The following is a 17,976-nucleotide window of genomic DNA, read 5'->3' on the forward strand; positions in this document are numbered from 1 at the left end:
CGGAAGTCATTTGTCTCTATTGAGACAATAGACTCAATCTACATTGAGTCTCAATCTACAGCAGACATCTGACTGCTCCCCTGAGCTGCCAGGAGGTGGTGGGTGGTGGAGGGGGGGAGGACTGTCTGCTACTCATCTGAGAACCCCCAAAACCTCTGGAGCTGAGTGCTCCAGAACTCAGTGAGTGCTCGTTGAATGAGTAAAACAGAAATGCAGTAAATAAATGGAAAGAAATCTGTCTTCTGTGGGGCAAAACAATGGACTGATCTGATCACATACATTTAAAGCCATGTCAAGAGTAAATAAAATCAGCTAATGTGTCTTAAATCCATATGAAAGAATTCAAAGAAAAAGTGAGATAGTTCTTCAGTTTCTACAGAGAGCTAGGAATGCCAGGGAAATCTGTGTTTCAAAACATCATTAAAATATTGGAATAAAATCTCACGTTTCAATTACTAAGAATAAGCATCCATCACGGAATAGGGTGTACACAGAGACAAAGGAAACCTTTGGCAAGAGCTAAGAGAACAACATAGGCCAAAAGAGGAGCACGTTAAGGCTTTCTGAAATCTACAGGGAAGGGGTTCTTTGTGCCACACTAAGGACAAGACTCATAAATGCTCTGGAAGAAGAGAAGCAGGGAGAGGCCCTCTCCCTCAATCTCATGGAAACAAACAGGTCAAGAAAACTCTACGGACCCTACCCCCAGCCATCTGGAGGGAAGGGAGCAGGGGTAATTAGAGATGGCAGCCATGTCCTGGTGGCCAGAATGTGCACTGGCCTTCCACACTGGGCCTGCCACCCAAGGGTGTACACCCTGGGATCCTCTGCCCACAAAGGGAGCCCAGCCATCTAGGAAGGGTTACTCTTCACAGCCCCTCTGTGGAATAGATACTAAAAAGTAATATCATCAAGCACATTCTGAAGTCCCAATTAACTGGACATAGCACAACACACTTTCTGAAAGAGAACATGAAACCAGAGAAGTCTATTAGCATTCTTTGAGGAGGGAGAAACAGGCCTGGAGACGAGGGAGAAACCCAGGGCTGAATTATGTTTAGACTTTCAAAATTCCTCCTGACAAAGTTCCACCCCAAGGGTCATTTGCAACAGTGAGTCGCTCTAGAATGTGCGGGGGTAAATCGCCATGGATTGGAACTGTCCTTAGAGACAGGAAACAAAAGATAGCGTAAACAGGTACTTTTCTGGATGAAGAATTATAAACAGTGGGGATCCCCAAGGATCACTGGTACTCCCAAACTTAGTTTAAATGTCCGTAGATCATCTGAAGGAGAGAATGCTCAGATGCTTCCAGGCCTGCGGTTGAAATGAAGGGTCTGGAGACAGATGGCAGACCAATGGTGGATAACTGGCAGGATAAGCTGATGAGTTAGCAAGGAAGGGCACACTGAAGCTTTAGCGGGGACAAGTCTCCGTCAGTGCATTTCGGAGAACATCGTGCAACTAGTAACAGAATGGACTCTGTCCAGCGTGTTTACAGCCCGGGACAGGATCTTGGGGTCTTTGCAAAGTGTTTGTTTGCTAACAGCCGTGCACAACCAAGTGTTCGGAAAGTGCTAAAAAGCCTTCAGAAACTGCATTGGAAGCTAAGCCAAAAATAGGATTCTCCCTGGGATCCACCCAAACCTGGCGGTGTTATGACTTGCCCCTAGGAGAAAAACACCTTCATACCATAGAAGGGTAAGTAAAGTAATCAGCCAGGTACAAGAATTTTCCTGGGATGCTGGACTGCTTTGTTCTTTTTATTATTATTATTTTATTTAAATTCAGTTTGCCGACACATAGTAGAACACCCAGTGCTCATCCCATCACATGCCCTACTTAGTGCCTGTCATGCAGTTACCCCCATCCCCCGACCCCCCTCCCCTTCTGCAACCCTTTGGTTTTTTCCCAGAGTTAGGAGTCTCTCATGGTTTGTCTCCCTCTCTAATTTTTCCCCACCCAGCTTCCCCCCTTCCCTTATGGTCCCTTTCATTATTTCTTACATTCCACATATGAGTGAAACCATATGCTTTGTTCTTTAGAGTGGAAAGATGAAGCCAAAAAGATGATATGATCAAAGTCTATAAAACCTTGCAAGTTACTATGATGAAGGGGCACCTGGGTGGCTCAGGTGGTTGAGCATCTGCCTTCAGCTCAGGTCATGAGCTCAGGGTCCTCGGATGGGGCTCCTGCATCGGCTCCCTGCTCAGCAGGGAGTGTTCTTCTCCTTCTCCCTCTGCCCCTCCCCTCCCCTCTGCTCATGCTTTCTCTCTCTCTCTCTCAAGTAAAATATATTTTTTTAAAAGTTAGTATGATGAGAAAAACAACTTTAGTTTTTCCAAGTTGCTGCCTGTGCATTTTACAGTGTGAGAACCCTGCTGGCACCCAGTGCCTGGACATTTAGATCAGGACTCAGGTTTAGGGTTCATTCTCTCCAGTAGCTCCTGCTTTTCTTTTCCCAGGATACCTTTTGAATTAACCCTTAGAGTTAAGCCCAAGAAAAGTTAGTGACCTCCACCCCCACTGCCTTACAAGTAGTAGGTGCTTGCTACCCCGCTCTCTGTCTCCTGCTCTTAATTGACCTGGGATCCTGGGATGGAGGGCTGCCCCTCACCTAGCTCACTTCATGCCCCCCAACCCCACTTTTTCTGAGATCTGTAAGTAATAAGGCTTGTGACTCCAGTTCCCTTATGTAGGTTATCGAAACTGTGCCTTCAGTCAAAACCACCCTGTGGGTCTCGCTTGCCCAAAGTAGGAGCTTGGATGCTGAGGGAACCCCATGCTGACCCCTTGTGGGGGGCTTGTGCCCCCTCATCGCACAGGTCATAATCTGCATATTCCTAATGCAATACACCTGCTCCGGCTTCTCAACACAGTTACGGAGAGGGTGAACAAGGCCTGGTTCATCAAATCTGAGACAGCCAGACCCACGGGAGCCCCTGAAGTTTGAAAGAGGAATTTGAAACTAAGTTTTATTTCGATTAAAGAGGATTGGGTCCCACCCTCAGTTGCAAATTGAAGCAAGTAAGTTCCTCAAAACATGGTATATAAGCAAAAATTTGGGGGTTAAGGTGATGAGAGTAAGTGCAAGCAATTTTACCAGTAAATGACTGATGGATTAGGAGCTGTTGGCAACATACCCCTGTACTCGTGAGGTTGGTAAAAGTATTTCTTGGGACCAGTGTTGGACCGTTAGCTCCCTCCTTGTCAGGAGTCTGGGCACACATGTGAGAGAATCCTAAATCAAGCCAGTTTCAACAGAATAAGGAACTTTGTTGGCTCCCACAGCTGGAATGGGTACTCACAGAGCTCGGAGGAGGTGCAGGGAGCCCTGAAAATCTCCACCAGTTCCAGACAAAGCTCACCAGATAAAATGCAATTTTAGTAAAACCAGTATGACCCTACCAACACAGCTTCCAGGTGCCAACACTCTCCCTCAGGTTGCTACCTGCAGACCTATCCTATGCAGGAACCAGAGACCAGGCCAGCCCCCCCCCCCCCCGCCCCCTGCAAGTCTCAGGACAGACTCTGATTGGTCCACTTGGGTCATGCACCAGTCACGGCTTTATCGGAAGTGCTTATTAAGTTATCTGTCTCACCTTGACTTTTAAGTCCAAGAGGATAAACTGACAGACTCAACCTGAGTCTTCACATGTACCCAGGATTGATGAAGCGTGGCAGGACTTCTAAACCTAGCAAATTCCTACCTGTTAGTCACCTGGGAGAGCTAATGAAAAATGCTGATGCCCAGGCCCTACCCAGGGATTCAGATTCGGCCACTCCGGAATGGGTGCTGGGCAGTATTCCTGCTAAACTTCCTCAGAATGATGTCCCCAAAGACTAAATCCCTCCTGTTCTTGAGATCTCTGGTTGGGCTCCCAGGTGCTAAGAATGGACACCCTAGCAGAGCACTGCTGGCCCTCCACGCACTTTCCCAAACTCCTGTTCTGTCTTCCTGTGGCCTGATCTCCAACAGCCACCCTCCTGCTTTCCCAGCTCCACAGGCAGGCCACACCTTGGGATGTGTTATACTCACTGTGCCTTCTGCCTGGAATCCTTGCCCTGCTCCTCCTCCCCCCTCCCCTCGCTCTCATCCCCCCCCCAACTCTTCCACACTGAGAACACTCCCCCTGCCCGTCCTGTGGGGAGTCTGGGCTGAAGGCCCCTGGCGCCTGTGTTCTCATGTCTCCACTGTCAGAGTCTGTGTTCTGCTTTATTGAAAGCGATGGTCACCTGTCTAGCCTTGACTTAAAGCCCAGTGCAGACTTGAATCACTGGAATGAGTGGCCCCGTACTGCACATCAGGCATGTGCTTGGTGTGCTCAGCTCCAGGCTTGTCAGCCAGTCATTGGGTGAATCCTTAACTTTACTCAGCCTCAGTTTCGCATCTGTAAAATGGGGATGATCGTAGAACCTACCTTAGCTTCAAGTTGTCTAAAACCATACTTAGCTAGCACTTGACATAATGTGAGAGCACATTGTAGTATTTGCCATTATTACAGTCACTCTTACTGAGAAATGCATCCTTCAAAAGATCCTCAAGAGACACCCTACCTTTTTGGAAAAGCCTTCCCTGACCTTCCTCTAATCTCTGCTTCTACTGGCAGTTCAAAGCTAGGAGCTGTCTTATTTAGGTCTTTCGTCCTCCCAGAGACTACCATGCAATAGTCCTGATTATACATTTATTGACTGATGACTCAGGCCCTGGATTTGGGAGCACCCTGTTTGTACCCAGAGGCAAGGAAAGCTAGAGTCTCTGACACCCCTCACCCCCTGGGAGGACTTCAGCCTTATGTAGAACCTCGCCTTTCCGAAACCCCTGCCCCTCTACCACACAGCCCCATTGCCTAAAGGGGGAGGGTCAGGGGGTAGGGGTAGGGGACCAAGGTTCAGTGCTGGGCCCAACAGCCAGGGTTGGGGGGAAGGGAGCAGGAGCCATGCGAGGGAAGATCTCTAACCTGAGGCTCAGAGTACAGCCTGGAGGAGAACCCATAAGGGTCATCCTCTATAACGCGAACTGTTTATATGAAGTCAGCTACACCTTGAGTTAAGTGAGTTTCTTTGGCGAATGGACTGCTGAGTTCCATAGCCCAGTGTTCCAAGATTTCTTATTGCAAAGACCTGTGGAGTTGGAATAAGCTGGTTGGTTTGGCCCATATAGACAGATTGCTCAAGGCCAACACAACCCCATACTGCTTTTTTGTGGGGGCTGGATTTCTCCTGATAGTCTAAACTACAGAAAGGCCAAATCTCCATTTTGATGGTGTCCAAATTCAGCCTCACACGTCTCTCCTCGTGAGAAAAAAAAAAGCCTTCTGCGTCCCTTTCTTAAATCATTTGCTTATGTCCTAAGAATTGGATCTCCTCACAAAATGGCACCCAATCCTGTAGCAGGAACTCTGGGGAATTCCCATGGCCCAGTTAATGCCCCTCCCAAATTGTACTGTTGCAGTCTTGCAGTGACAATATTATCAGTCTGCCCTTCCAGATGAAGAAATTGAGGTACAGGGGCTCCAAGTCCTGCTTCCAGAGGTCCACCTCCGGCAAGGACTGCATGGCAAAGGCCTGCTTTCAGGTCTTCAGAAGCCTCCATGGCTTCCCCACTGGGCCGCATTCCCCACTGGAGATGCCACAGCAGTTGACTCATTGTTGGGGCTGCTGAGGATCCTGATGAATCCCCTCTCTCTCATTAGCGAGAAGCTTCAGAACTAACTATGAAGGGCACAGTCCAGCAAATGGTGTGAATTGACGGATGGACCTCAAAGGTACCACTGTGCAGACTGGCTCCGTGCCTGCCTCAGCGGGCCAGGGCTGTTCCGGAGAATAAACCCCTAGGGCTGGCCCAAGGATGGGGCCACGCTCCAGAGAAATACCAGTAGAGCCCTGGGCTAGCATTTTGCAAATCGGGGCTTAAAATGAACCCCAGTTTGGGGGAATGATAATTACAGCCCATTGCACCCAGACCTAACTCTTTGGGGGAGATGTGGGGGTGCAACTTTACAGGCGAGCAGTTGCCTTCATGGCATCTTGCCCCAAGGAAACAACAGCTTCCTTTTGCCCCATGGCACAGCTGGCTGAAACAGTGAGCTCCCTTTCTCACCTGTTTTTTTGCAGAAGCCAGATTGAGAAGTACGAGTGGCTGGGTTGTGAATTCACGGGAACTGGGGCTTTCTTCCCCTTGCCCAAAGCTTGCTCCTCCAGAGCAACACTCCCTCCTGGCAGGCAGAGTCCTGAGTGCAGGCACAGCCTCGCAGCCTGTGTGGCCTTTCGGCAAGTGAGGACTGTGATAGTGCTTAAGAGAAACATCAAAATTGGATAAAAATTCAGGTTTTTTTTCCAAAGAACCAGATGAGTCGGCTTGGAGGAGAGGTGAGGGGGGGCCAAGGGAGGAATTGGTTCGACTCAAAACACTTGCTCTGGCCTATTTGTGTTCCATCCAAAAGATGTTTCTTGGGGAAAGTTGCCAGTCTCTTAAATATCCCAACAGCGGCAGAAGAGCCCCAGGTCCTAGGCAACCTTGGGGAGGAGACATTTTTCTCCTGGAAAAATAAGCGACCAAGTTAGGGGAAGTCACCACCCTGATGCCCTCCCAAGAGCGGCCTTGGTGGCCCTACCGTGGCAGCCCCAGGAGGCCGGCCCCGGCGCACCGAAGAGACGGCTGCGTCCACACCTCCTCCGGGGTGGCAGCCGTCCTGCCGCCTCCGTCAGGCTCACAGGCCGCCAACTCGGGAGTGCAGCCCGGGCAAGTACTGGGGAAGCAGCGAGGCGCTTGAAGGGGGTGCGGGAGGCTCGGAGCCCAGGCCGGGTGGGTGGCCTGGGGTGTCGGGGGAGGGAGCCGCGAGGTGCCTGGGCTGCTGCGATCCAGCGGGCCACCCCGACACCCCCGGGCATCTCCGAAGCGGCTTTTCCAGCCTCCTGCCTGGGGACACGTCTGAGCCAGGGAAGTGAACCCGGGGGCGGGGGTGGCGGCTTCGGGACGGCAGTCGGAGTGGAAAGGGGTCCCGGGGCCGGTCTCCGAGCGCAGTTTCTACTCGGGTTGGATGTTTGCAGGTCGGATTCTGGGGGCCTCTGCAGGCCGTCCCGGGGGGCGGGGGCGGGGCGCTGGGCCCCCTCCGCCTGGGCCGCCGCGGGGACCGGGGAGCCGGGGCGCGCCCTGCGCCCCTCCCCGGGCCCGGGCTCCCGAGTCCCCCGAGGCCCGCGTCGGAACCCCGCCGCCTCGGTCCCCGCCCAGCTGGGCCCCCCCACCCCCCGCGGGCCGCGCTGAAACCCGAGTGCGAGGGGGCGGGCCGCGCAGACATTGGAGGGGCCCCGGGAGGGAGGGGCGCGCGGGGAGGGGCGCGGGAGGGGGGGCGCGCCGGGCGCCCGCGGCCGAGGGGGACCGAGCCTCCCGGCTCGCTGCTCCCGCCGGCGGAGCGAGGCTGCCCTTCCTCCGCAGCGAGATTTATTTTCCTCTTCTTTTCTTCTAAACTCTTCTTCCAGGGAGAGGCTAGTGGTCACAGGCCGAGCTGGATGGATGGGTATGGGGAGAGGGGCAGGACGTTCAGCCCTGGGATTCTGGCCGACCCTCGCCTTCCTTCTCTGCAGCCTCCCGGCAGGTAAGGCGCTGCCCGCGGCCCGGCCGCAGCCCCCGGGCCCGCGCGCGTCCACCTGGAGTCCGCCCGGGCCCCGGGCCCCCGCCGCCCACGCCCACGCCCACGCCCACCGGTCTTTGTTTCTCCCGCGCCCCGCGGACGGCGCGGTGGATGCCCGCGGGGACCCGGGGAGGGGGGCGGGGGGCGGGGGGCGAGGGGCAGGCCCCCGCCCGGGCGGCTCCGGGAAGGAGCCGAGGCGGGGGGCGGGGGGCGTCGCGGGGGCCGGGCGCGCCTCCCTCCTTCCCAGGAAGGGGGTCCTGGGGACGCGCCCCTTAGGGGCCCCGAGGGAGGGGGGCTCGCGGCGGGGGGCACTTTCCCGGGCTACTCGCCCAGGGGCGTGCGGCCCTGCGGGTGCCCGGGGGTGGAGCCGCCCCCCGCCCCCGCCCCCGCCCCCGCGGGGAAGCCCACGCACGCGGCTCACGCGATCCCGGGTGCCTGTTTGATAACATTCCGCGTCGCCCCCTGTTTGTTTTTATTGTGTCAGAAAGGGAGAGAATTTCAGAATTAAAGCTGAAAAAGCCATCTGTTTCCAATGAATCCCCCATAGTTTTTCACAATGTTTTTGGCAGATCGCTGCTTTCAAATTCCTCCGAGCCCGGACCTCTTGTTTTTGTTGGGGGAAGGGAAACCAGCTCCACAGAGAAGCATTTGTTCCTTCCCAAACGCTCCAGTTTCTTTACTTTCCCCCCCTCCCTTTCGGGGGGAGGGGGGAGGCACGAAACTTAAATCCCCGGTCTGTTTTCTTTATAATGTTTCATAAAACTTTATTTTATTTTGGCCATATGCTGCTCACAGCCTGGAAAGGCCAGTTAAACCCTTTATACCCATTGTACTCCTGCTACGAGTACAAATAAACCCAGTGTCACGGGCCGAAGGGTCCCCGGTGCGAGGCGGGACCCGGGCCGGCCCGTGGGCTGCGGGGCGCCGAGGTGCCTCTGCAGAAGCGCGAGCTCCGGGGCTGCCCTCGGCCAGGAAGGAGCTGGGTCCGACCGGGAGGGGGTGGTTTTGTTTTGCTTCGCAGCCAACTGGGTTTCAGGGACTGGCGGAACCGGGCAGCCCGGGGCTGGGCCTGGCTGCGAGCTGGGGCTGCGGGCGCGCGGACCGTGCCGGCAGCGGCGGGCGGCCAGGGATCAGTTTCCCTTCTCGCCCCAGCCCCGCTCCCTCGGCAGCTGCGCGCCCTCGGGGCGTCCCGGAGAGCCGCAACCTGCTCCCGGCTCCGGATTCCGTCGGGGGGGCCCCGGCCGAGGACGAGCCGGGGGTGTCAGCGACCCACCGAGCCCTCGGAGCCCCGTGCGCCCCGCGCGCCCCCGGCCTGTAATATGAACACCCCTGAACAGTGAGCCCCGCTGCAGGGTGGCCTACGCCTCCCACCACACACACACACACACCTTTTAAAAGGCAGTTTCCTCATCTACGGAACGAACGGTCCGCCCGAAAGGCTGATTTGATTCTCTTCCCAAAACTCAAAAAAAAATAAAATGAAAATGTAAAAGACAGCCTTCCTTACAAGGAAATCCACCTTTTGGTGAAGCAGGACTTTGCTCTGCGTGTGCATCTCGGTTCGGTCTAGATAAAGATCCGGCCCATTGGAAGTTTTATCAGATGGGTTGATAAATAGCTTTTGTCCCTTGGCTGCCTTGGGGGATGTGATCTCAGCTCTGAGCTGAAATTGAGAAGGGGGGCTTAGAGGCCCTTAAAACAACACCTTCCCGCTCTTAAAGGGGCAGCACTTGTTAACTTCTTGAATTGGGGAGAGGAAAAGGAGGGCTGGCAGAGGGGCGGCTACCAGCCCCTGGGGTGGTGGTGTTTTCTTTGTTGCTCATTTCATGTCTCCATCTGAAGAACTTTATTTTAAAGTATTCCCCCCGCTGTCCCAAGAAAGCTGGTGGGTTATATAATTCACAGGGCGAATTCCATCACTTTTGTTTCCTAGAAGCCCATTTTGTTTTTTGGCTTCAAGGCTGGTAACTAAAACCTGGCAGAGGGAATGGATAGCCGCTGGACTGTCATGCCAACTGGCTCGGGTTTCTTCTAGTATGAGGCCTTGACAGCTGCATTTAGTCAAAATTGCCCACCTTACTGAAAACTGAGCTTCCAGTCTCCCCAAACGAAATACCTCCAAAAGGGAGGAGCTCCAAAACCTTGCGTGCTCAAGAGATCAGGGTCAAAAGACAGTTTCTTAAGGAAGAGATGAAATGGGTTGTCTTCTTGCCACATAGAGATGGACTGTTCTCTTCTTAGACCCCAATGGCAGGAAAGCGGCAGGGCTGATGGAGAGTGGGGAGCGCCAGGTGGGTGTTGGAGAAAACGCAGAGCATTGGCCAAATGCAAGCCGTGGAGACCCCCAGGAGCCCTGCGAGGCCTCAGCCTCTCCCACTGAAGACAAGTGGAATCTGGCTAGAGCAGCCCAGTGAAAGAATAGGTTTGTTCAGCGCTAGTTAACTTGAGTGGCTGCCAGGAGTAAACCCATAGGAGTGCAAATTAAGTTGGACATGGTGATGTGAAGAAAGATGCCTTAACCTCTGTAGACTGAGAGGGTTTGTGTTTTTGGAGAGTGTTTACATGTACTCACTCGGTGCATATGGCACCCTGGCACACCTACTGTGTTCCTGACTCAGTGATGGGCATTCGGGGCCTTCCTCCCAGCTCGGCCAGCAGATCCCCAGCCTCTGAATGGGAAACGGCTCTGCAGTGTTCCCCAGACCGCAAGGGTGTGTGCTTGGACGATGCTGTGCCCACAGTGGATGTGGATGGACCAGTAGCCACGTCTAGCTGGTTTTGGGGGATTGGGGAGGAGGCCTAAAAAGACTTCTTAGAGGAGTCTTCCACAAATAACATCTTGTTCAAAATACAATTAATAGGTACTTCTTCAACTTTGAAAGCATTGTGACTTAATAATAACAGATTGCTAAGAGAAACCCATCAAAGGGTTGTAGATACGTTGGCATGCCTCCCGTTAACATCATATGGATGCTGTGTTCTAGCAGTGGTTCTTAAAGTGTGGCCCCTGGACCCGCAGCGTCAGCCTCCCCTAGGAGCTGGCTAAACATGCGTTCTGGGCTGAGGCCAGACCTACTGAAGCCCGTGCTCTGGGGTGGGACCTGCAGTCCCTACTCCACGAGGCCCTCTAGGGGGTTCTGATGCATGCTTAGGTGGGAGGACCATTACTGCCTGTCTTCCCCCCGCCCCACTCCTTTCTTTTGCTTTAACTTTGAAACTGCGCCTGTTACAGGAATGTTAGCCCTCAGGAGAGATGCTAAGGCTCGGGGAGACCAAGGCTCTCTGTGGTGTCCAAGCGCATCTGGGTCATTGCAGAGATGAGAAAAAGCTGGTATTTAGAAATGTGCAAGCCAGTTGGTTTGCTCACATTTTTGTCCTCCCCATGGCACTCGGTGTCCTAAAGGGAGAGAATGAAGTGATGTCTGGTTGCAAGAGCCAGGTGACAGCAGAGCCAGCTAGCATGTGGGTCTGCACGTGACACACCAAGGGGTCTGCAGGGCAGGGCCTTAGCTCCCAGGGAGGGCAGCGCATAAAGTCCTATGGACGGCTTGCCCCTTAGCCCGTGAGCAGAGAATAAGGAGAGGATCTCTGGTCTTGTGGGTGAAGAAGGGAAACCTGTGTGTAAGGTTTAAGCAATTGCTAGCAGTCACCCCAGAGCTCAAAGAAGAAGTGGAGACAGGTGATCCATGGGCTCAGATGAGGATGCTCCGTGAGATGGGGAAGACGAGGGGTGGTCCCAGGACCCTTTGGAGGTAAGAGGATGGGGTGGGGGCCAGTTTATATAATGGGGGTCATTCAGTTCCTACGAAAACTCTCTTCAGTGAAATATGCAAGGCCCTGCACAGAACTGGGCAGAGAACCCCAACTTTATGTTTTCATTGAGTGGTTAGCTACTTTGCCGTTTTCCTGCTTGGCCGAATTCAACCTGCGGAAAACTGAAAGCACTGTTTCTTCTAGGGTGACCAATTCATCCTAGCATACCCCCAACTTTCCTAGTTTTAAAGCTGGAAAGTCTGGTGTCCTTGGAAACCCTCTCAGTCCTGGGCACACCAAGGTTGTTGCTCACCTTAGATTCTCCCCATCCTGGCCCCAGGACTAGGGGCCTGGTTTGAGTCTGTTAGGGACTGCCCAGAACCGTGAAGCCCTGAGCATGAGGCGGGTCTGTCCATTCAAGCCAGCTGCTGGGGCTGGGCTTCTTTCTTACACCCCTTCCTGTCTGTTCCCATTGTCTCCTGGCTACAAACAGTTGACCAGCCCTGGGACCTGCCTCTCAGTCCCCCAACCCCCGTGAACACCCCCAAATGAATTGTCCTAAAAGTCCTCCTCAGGAACCTGTGCCTCCTCATAGTCCTCTTTGGAGCATCCAAAAGGGGAGGACCCTCTGACTTCTGCCCCCCACCCACTTTCCCCAGGCTTCTGGCACATGCCCAGGCTCCAAGTCACTGCTGCCCCACCCCCAACTCTGCCACCACCCCACCACACCTTCCCTGTGGGCCACCTCCAGGCCTTCCTTGCTCGTGCCACTCCCTGGTTTGGAATGGGAATGCCCGCTTGATCAAAGCCTAGGTTCAGAGCCATTTGTGGGGGTCCAGTTCCATCTCTCCAATGACCTAGACACCTGTTCCCTTGGCTGCAGACACCTCTGCTTCCTCCCAGGTTCATTATTTTGTGGGTCTTGGGTTTTTGTCTTCTCCTCAATCACTAGTTCTGCTTATAAGGAAAGAGCCCATTTTCTGTTTTCTTCATACCGTTCTCCTTGCTACACACCCTGAACACACCTGGCACAATCTGGAAATTGTAGGGCCCTTGGGCTTTTTGCATTTCTGTTTTGTTTTTTCTCAAGAGACAGGAGACCAAGGGGGTGGGGGGTTTCCCCAGTTGCCCCAATCTTTTTCTAAACTTGCTTTTGGTTATAAAAGCAATACTCATTTTTTAAATCTAAAACCCAAAAAGGATAAATAAGTAAATGAAAATAACTCAAATTCCCACCTCCCGCAGACAGCCATCACTACCTAATATTATGCACATCCTTTGAGACATAATACCTTATATTGTTCTCTCCAAAGTCTGATCATTTGAAGGGGAACAATAATTTTGAAAGCTCTTTTCATTTATTGAGCAGACACAGTATACCAGGCGCTCTGCCAAATGCTTTAAATTCAACACCTCATGAGATCACCACACCTTCTTCACGAACATCATCACTCCCACTGCCCTGAAGAGGAGACAGAGGGTCAGAGAGGTTGCCTGATGTTACAAAGCTAAGTAGTTACAGAGCCAGGGGGAGAACACAGGACCACCCCCTTTCCCATACACCGAATTTTGAGTAAACATGCTCATTAAGTTTGCTTTGTGGCATATGAGAGTTTGTGCTATGTGGCATATAAGGCTTTAAAGTGGGGAAAAAATTAAAAACAAGGAACAAAATTTGGAGAGATAGGAGATAGCAGAATGAAGAGTGACCACATTTTCTGCAGACCGAGCATGTTTGCCCCCATCCCAAAGGCCCTCTCTGCTCCCTATCCCTCCCTGGCTGAGCATTTCAAAGAAGAAGATGCCACCCAGCCATAGGTCAGGAAAACAAGTTGGCAGGGCTGTCATGGTGCAAATTTTCCCAAGTCAGATTTATGTCTTTTGGGTTTTGCTTATTTATTCATTTCATGCACCATTTCACCCAAGCAGTCGGAATACCGAGACGCCTATTAAAGTGATCCGTCTGCACCCAGGTCCTTGCAGAAAGGAGCCCATTATAGCTCCCCATGCTAAGGAATGTCCCATGAACACAGGCTCACACATGTGTGCGCCAGCCGGGCGTGTGCCCAGCTGGCGTGCGTTTGCCCTCCCACTGCATGAGGCAGGCGGCGAGGGGGGCCGGCCTGCGGATGGCGGTGAGGGAGAAAAAGCCACTTCAAATGAACTTGGACCTGGAGCGGCTGAGCAGATGAGCCCAGGGTTGCTGGAGGCAGAGCCAGGATGGAAAATTATCATTTCTAGAGCCAAGCCCTAGACTCAGGAAAAGGGGTTATGCCTCAAAGCACGGAGAACAAATTGCTCACCTGAAAGCTTCGTTTATATCAGAAAAGTGATGCCTTTGCCCATTACCACCCTCCTCGTGGACCTTGTGGAATCCGGGGTAGCTTAGTTCTGTACCCTAAGGCAAGATGCTCTTGGTATGGAATCTTGCTCCAGGCTCAGCCCTCGGCCGCATGGGTCCCTCTTCACCCACCTGACTGCCAGGCCTGCTAGGGGCCTGGGGCCTGAGGTGAACACAGGTGCCTTGTCAATGTCCTGTTTGCCACTGATTTGGCTCCGCATGGCTCCAGTGTGAGGGAGGGGGGGTGTCCAGTTTGGCAAGCCAAGGTGTGCCCTTGTTTCTTGGCATTCGGCGGGGTTTCTTGCAGCAACTTGGCATGTGTGACCAGGGCAGAGCAGCCCTGGCTGGGTGTGACGAGGGGGGCAGCGCCTCAGTTCAGTTCAGTGGGTGGCATCCGGCCACCTCTTTCCTCACTGGACAGTGAGTTCACCCCCCAGCTCCCCAGCCTACCCACCTCCCCTTCCTCGATCAGCTGAGAGATCAGCTGAGAGCGTCTCTGTAACTTTCTCTTGCCCGGCTCTTTGTCCTGGAGGCCACCTCCTGGAGGAAGCTCCCAGAAAGGTCCCTGTGCCTCTCAAGGGAGAGGCAGGCTAGGTGGGTTCCCTGGGATTGATCTTGGGCTGCAAGAGCAGGAGTGCTTTTTAGGAAAGATGATCACCTCTGGCCTCTTGCAGGTTAGGTAAGGTAGTCGGCTGCACCTGACCGAATATCCAGTCTCCCACCTGGGTGTGTTCCTACAGGCATCTGATGTCAAACACCTGGATGTTGACGCCAGGGTGATCTAGTGCAGTTCCTGCAGGACAGGCACAAACAGGCAGTTTCCGGGCAACTCCTAACTCAAGGAGACTCCGGGACCCTGCCCAGGCCAGGGTTTGCCACATACTGGCACCAGATCCATTGGCTGCCCTGTCCTTGATTCCGTGCTAGGGGACGGAGGAGGGTGGGGAGTGGCCTGCTGTTCCTGCTGCTGCAGGGACAGGCTGACCCTCCGGCTTGGTGCTGCCTTCCCTACCTCCTTCAGAAGCCCCCCAATAGAGTTTTATGATGACAGGGGAGCCCAAGTGCCCCTGCTGCCCAGAGTGGGTGCAGGACGGGAACAGGAGGTCTCAGGGCTTCAGTGGATGGATGCCTTTCCACAGAGGCCGGGTAGTGACTGCTCTTTTAAGCCATTCTGCGTGTTGCTCTCACTGCTTCCACCCGGACGAAAGCCACCGCCTCCTAAAAATAGGATTCTGCTCCTGCCATGCACTTACTGAAAAATTTTCCGGGGGCTCCCCATGATCAGCCACGTCTAGTCTGAAATCCTTAGGCTGGCACGGCAAGGTCCAGGCAAGAGAGCAAAACTGGCTGGGGTATTTCCACCAAGGGACTTTAATACAGGGGATTGTTGGGCGCTTTGGGGAGCACCGAAAAGTCCACAAGGGACGACAGAGGTACATAAACTGCAGGAAGCCCATTCCACCCTTGGGGCTTGGGGGACAGGGAAGAGGAGCTGGGGGGCAAGATGCTAAGGTCCCAGGAGGGTAACTTGGGCACCGTGATAGAAACAGCCTGGGGCCAGCGCCCCCTTGTGGAGGAATCTAACAGAACTGGGGGACCAGAGGAGAGCCCCCAGGCCCCCCAAACACACAGCATAGGAAAGCACTTGGGCGCTTTGGACGCTTGCTACCTGCAACCAACCAGCATGTCAGCTCCAGCCAACCTCCCGGTGTGCACCTGCCAAATCGCACTTGCCCTCTGAGACCTGGCAGAAACGCTACGTCCCAAATCCCTTCTCTTGCCTCCATGCTTCTTTTTTTAAAAGATTTTATTTATTCGTTCATGAGAGACACAGAAAGAGGTGAAGACTTAGATGGGGTGAAGTAGACTCGCCGCAGGGAGCCTGATGCAGGACTCGATCCCAGGACCCCAGGATCACGACCTGAGCCAAAGGCAGATGCTCCACCACTGAGCCACCCAGGCGTGCCTCCATGCTTCAATCTCTCTTGGGACTGGGATTCCAATGAAACATGTTTGTTCTGCCTTCCAGAAGTCTGGTAGGTGACTCCACCTGAGCAGAGAAACCCACGGAGGCTGGTGGCAGAAGCAGAATGATTCCAGAACTTTCAGCAAGGAAATGATTTCAGGCAGTTACCCTGGTAGCCCCAGAGCTGGACCAAACCGACGCAGCCACGGGGCTTGGATTCAAAACGAGCCTTTACCCCTTTAAGAGAAGGCAGGTTTTCCCCTGTCCCGGCTCACCCCACCCCTCCCACTCAGCCACTGAAACCCGATCTAATCCCTTTGCACGCGGGTAATTTATTGGTCTATTGGGCTTTTCTTGGTGGCAAATTGCATTGTCTTTATTCCTGGGCTCTGACTGTGGAGCAGCTCGCCGCATTCCTGAGACTCGTTTCTCAGGGCGATCCTTCACACCCCCTCTGCGCGATGTGAAATAAGTTTTATTGGGCTTCTTTGTTATGCAAACAGGGCGGTAATAATCAGGCTATTATTCCGAAAGATTGGGCTTGATTAACAGTTCAAAGGAGGTCCCTGAAAGCAGCTAACGCCGCGCTGGTGCATAAATATTTTCCTCCTGCCCGGGTGGGTACGGCTGATGCTGCGAGCTCCCTGCCCCCGTCTGGCTGTTTCCAAGAGGCACTGGGTTGCTATTGAAAGGAATTAAGTCAGGCAGGTTGTGAGGCTGTGATTTCTCTCGCGGGCACGTCTCAGCCCACAAAGGAGGCACTGCGAGCCCACCTCCCCCCAAAAGTGCAATGTTGCATATGTGGGGGGCTGGGGCACCCAAAAGTCCCCAGAGACCTAGCAGAGCACTGGTTGGGGGGGCTTTAAAAAGGCATCAAATCTGCTAAGATGCTTTGAGCGTGGGGTGTGCAAGATGAAGGGCCCCAGCCCTGGGGATTTGCAGGCAGGAGGTGACCCCTCCGCTGGGGCGTCAATGGAGGTCACAGACCTTTCAGGGAGGCCCACGGCAGCCAGAGGGAGAAGCTGAGGAAGGGGATCCACGGGAGCCGAGGGGTCATCTTTAGTATTTGCAGGGTGGTCACCTGTGAGCTCTTTCTATGTGGCTCTAGAGAAGAGCCGATACCCCTGGGATATACCTGGAGCAGCAAGGGCCAGCCCTGCCTTGGCAGACTTCTGGTGGTGGTGGAGGCCGGATGCCCCCCAGTCCGGGATGTTATAGGGAGGTTTTCTGCCTTAGAGGCTAGCTGGAGGCGGAAACTGGTGACCAGTGACCCTTGGCGTCCCTCAGATCCCAAGTTCTAAAACTTGGGCGCGTCTTGAGAAGCCAAGATAGTTTGGTCACAAAGTGATTGTTAGATAAAGTGATCTTGATTAAGGAGATTGCACACAGAGGCCAAGAGTTCCGGCCCCAGTTGCAGGAGTCAGGAGCAGATGGGTCCAATGTTTCCTGGGGTACCCCCACCTGAGCACCGAGGGCCCACCCCACCACCTAGGCATTGCCTATGTCCCACCTTTAAAGCCATCACCTACTTCATGGGTCATTTCTGTGACAGGGGCTTTCTGTCATGAGTCCCAGCTAGTCACCATCTTCGCTTCTGGATTCCCCTCTGTTTGTCCCCTGCTAGCTAATCCTGAAGTTCTAAGTCTTAGAGGCCTGGGTCAAAACCAGACATAAATCATGTGCTTCTAAGAAACATAGTTCTGTGAGGCACCTTTGCATTTCCCTGGATGTCTGAGGTGGGGCCCCAGGTACTGAGGCTTTCTTTAACAGAGGCTCAGAGCCACCCTGCCCAAGGACACAGTGGCTAGGATGGAAATGGAGCTCAGGAGAACTTACTTCCAACAGGTTCCTGATCCCCTGGCTCTGGGCATATCAGCCAAAGAGCCCGAAGGGGCCACTTTGCCATCTGCAGGAACGAGGCAGGGAGGGGGCAGCTGTGCCCTTCTGTCACCCGGAAAGCACCAAGGGCGGCTCCCCCTGCATAAGTTGCAGTAAGATTTGTTTCAGACTCTTACCCCTTCCCTCTCCTTGCTTCCTCCCTTGGACGTTCACATCAGAAAAAGTCCACGGTTTCCTGCCTGGAATTAAAGTCTCGTGCTTTGCTTTTTTTTTTTCTTCTTTTCTTTTTTTTTTTTAAGATACGGTACATAAAAATCAGCCCCTCTGTGGTTTCTTTGGCAGGTGACACCACAGCCAAGAGCCTTTCCTTTTGATGTTGGGCCAGGTTACATTCAGGTTCCTGACCTGGGGTGGCCTCCAGCCCATGATTTAGTGGAGTAGAC

At 53.6% G+C, this 17,976-nt stretch overlaps 1 protein-coding gene across 3 annotated transcripts in view; it reads left to right on the forward strand.

The window, feature by feature from the left end:
- RGMA (repulsive guidance molecule BMP co-receptor a) overlaps positions 1 to 17,976 on the forward strand; it is a 44,719-nt gene that overhangs the window by 10,170 nt on the left and 16,573 nt on the right. For 2 of the 3 annotated variants that reach the window (XM_041752844.1, XM_041752846.1), the window contains exon 2: positions 7,483 to 7,598. In XM_041752844.1, coding sequence (XP_041608778.1) covers positions 7,483 to 7,598 — 116 coding nt within the window. Of the gene's footprint in view, positions 1 to 6,392; positions 6,746 to 7,482; positions 7,599 to 17,976 lie in introns of those variants that run through there. The other variant, XM_041752843.1, reaches the window with a different exon arrangement.

This window comes from Vulpes lagopus, chromosome 4, assembly GCF_018345385.1.
Source record: "Vulpes lagopus strain Blue_001 chromosome 4, ASM1834538v1, whole genome shotgun sequence".
Lineage (NCBI taxonomy): Eukaryota > Metazoa > Chordata > Mammalia > Carnivora > Canidae > Vulpes > Vulpes lagopus.